This window comes from Homarus americanus, unplaced genomic scaffold (genome assembly GCF_018991925.1).
Source record: "Homarus americanus isolate GMGI-L3 unplaced genomic scaffold, GMGI_Hamer_2.0 scaffold31037, whole genome shotgun sequence".
Lineage (NCBI taxonomy): Eukaryota > Metazoa > Arthropoda > Malacostraca > Decapoda > Nephropidae > Homarus > Homarus americanus.
Window position 1 is genome coordinate 26,660,473 of NW_024722227.1, and position 2,833 is coordinate 26,663,305.

At 43.3% G+C, this 2,833-nt stretch overlaps 1 protein-coding gene across 2 annotated transcripts in view; it reads right to left on the reverse strand.

The window, feature by feature from the left end:
- The window catches only part of LOC121862570 (estradiol 17-beta-dehydrogenase 8-like), a 17,936-nt gene extending 15,362 nt beyond the window's left edge, over nucleotides 1-2,574 (reverse strand). For both annotated transcript variants that reach the window (XM_042360878.1, XM_042360877.1), the window contains exon 1: nucleotides 2,439-2,574. In XM_042360878.1, the coding sequence (XP_042216812.1) occupies nucleotides 2,439-2,481 (43 nt within the window). In that variant the 5' untranslated portion in view covers nucleotides 2,482-2,574. The remainder of the gene's footprint in view (nucleotides 1-2,438) is intronic.
- Between the last annotated feature and the right edge of the window lie 259 nt (nucleotides 2,575-2,833).

Genomic DNA, 2,833 nt, shown 5'->3' on the forward strand with positions numbered 1-2,833 from the left:
AAATCCCCCAAGCTCTTAAAGACGCCTCCATTGTCATTATTTATAAGAACAAGGGAGACCGGTCAGACTGTGGCAACTACCGTCAGATCTCACTGCTCTCCGTGGCTGGCAAGATTATACCCCGAGTCCTCCTAAACAGACTTCTTCCTGAGGCGGAAAACTTCCTCTCAGAATCTCAATGTGGTTTTAAGCCATCACGTGGCACCACTGACATGATCTTTGCTTCCCACCAGATACAGGAAAAGTGCAGAGAACAGTGTCGTGGCTTTCATCGACCTAACCAAGGCCTTTGACTCGGTCATCAGGGAAGCCCTCTGGTGGACCCTCAGCCGTTTTGGTTGCCCACCAAAATTCATCGCCATTGTGAGGAAACTCCACGATGGCATGAACGGAACTGTCCTGCACAACAGCACCCAGTCAGAGTTCTTTCCTATCCAAACAGGGGTTCAACAAGGGTGTGTACTGGCACCAACACTCTTTTCCATCTTCTTGGCTGCCTTCCTTACTCGAGCCAGTGCCAACTTAGCCAGTAGGATGAACATCGAGTACTGGGTGAAGGGGTTTTTTTTTAATAAAAGACGACTCCAGTCAAGAACAAAGTGTCGGCAGTTTCCATTATTGAACTTCAGTATGCAGACGACCTCACCCTTGTTGCTCACAATGAACACGACCTACAGGAGATCCTGAACACCTACGCAGACGCGTATGCACACTTCGGCCTTGAGGTGAATGTACGTAAGACCCAGATTCTCTTTCAACCTGCCCCTGGTTCAGATACACCTCCACCAATCATCCAGCTTAACGGTACAAGGCCCTCTAATGTTGCCCACTTCCGGTATCTCGGGTCCCACCTGTCCACCACCGCAGACATCGAAGAATATTCAGCATCGGATCAGATGTGCATCTCAAGCCTTTGGCGGACTCCGAAATCGTTTCTTCAGCTGTAGGGAGCTGAAATTATCTACAAAGCTGCACGTATATCGAGCAGTGGTCCTCCCCACCCTGCTATATGGCAGTGAGACATGGGTCACATACAGGAGGCACCTCAAGGGACTTAAAGACTTTCACCAACATAGTCTATTTTCCATCCTCAGAGTTCGCTGGGAAGACAAGAGAACAAATGCCAGTATTCTCGCTAACATCAACTGTAGGAGCATCGAGGCTACCATTATCCATGAACAACTACGCTGGACTGGCCATGTTACCCACATGGACGACGGTAGACTGCCAAAGCAGCTACTTTACAGTCACCTAACGAATAGTAAACGTAACGCTGGCGGGCAACTGAAAAGGTATAAGGATAGTCTTAAGACAAACCGTAACGCTTGGAGGAGCACCACACGAGAAGGTGTCAATGTTTTCGAGTTAGCCCGACTGCAAACCGAAGCAGACAAGCGCCAATGCCGGAAAGACGCTGCCACCGCCCCTCTTGCAGTAGATGGAGCCCGCCACATGTGCAACGAATGTGAACGACGCTGCGGGTCCTGTATCAGTCTCTTTAGTCACCTCAGAGCTCACCAACCTAGGTGACATCCTTAATAACTCATATCATTGTCTCACAGCTGGATGATCGTCATACTTGATTCCGAGTGACAGCAAAGTAGTAGTAGTGTGTGTGTGTGTGTGTGTGTGTGTGTGTGTGTGTGTGTGTGTGTGTGTGTGTGTGTGTGTGTGTGTGTGTGTAAGATATTTGTTATTGTTCTCCGCTTAATTAAAACTCTTATCTAGGCTTATCACGATTGTCTCTTTGTCTGTCGTATCGATTTTATTTATTTTATATATTTCCTTGCGTCTTATGTGTGTGTGTGTGTGTGTGTGTGTGTGTGTGTGTGTGTGTGTGTGTGTTTTGTGTGTGTGTGTGTGTGTGTGTGTGTGTGTGTGTGTGTGTGTGTGTGTGTGTGTGTGTGTTTTGTGTGTGTGTGTGTGTGTTTTGTCGTGTGTGGTTTGTATATGTGTTATATTGTTAAGCATGTATTAAGTTGCATGTATTTCTCGATAATTCTGTTGCAAATATTACTCAAACGTTTCATTCTCCGTAACATTATACAACACTATAAATAACTGAACTTACATGAAAGAATCCTTCAAAAATAACCTCTTGATATATATACACTATACCTCTATATAACAAATACATTACCCGATTTTTTACTTTTTCAAATGAGTTTTTTTTATTGTTTTTTCTTTAATAAATAACTTTTCCTTTTGTTATTTTTTTTTTTATACTTTTGAGTCCGTAGTATAAGAATGCTTTTGTTTTGATATGCGACTATTTTTTCATGTAGTATTTTTTTTTCGCTGACCTGTACTAAAGGTCTATAACAATGGCTAACCTCATGCTTGATATATGTATTAATTGAAGCAAAGAAGGAAGGAAAGAAGGAAGGAAAGAAGGAAGGAAAGAAAGAAATAAAGAAAAAAGATTGATAATAATTTACCTGTTACAAGCGCCACTCTTCCAGTTAAGGTAGGAACCAACATCTTGAGAAGAGGAGGAACAAAACTGAGAGGTGATGACTGGACTGCTTGGGTGAGTGTGAGTGACTGTGTGTATGGACTGCGTGTGTGTGTGTGTGTGTGTGTACCGATGAGAATAACCTAGCCTCACTCCCACATTGATAACACACACACAAAGACACCCACCCAACACACCCATTGTTCGGTATCATTGTTGGTTGTAATAACTCCCTACTGTGAAATCATCCGCATCTCCTTTAATAATAAAAAATAAAATACATACATACATTACGACTTAAGTATAAATAGAGACTATACTTCTTGCACTAGTTGATATTAATGAACAAACACGTGAGAGGGGTAAAGCGTCCAACAT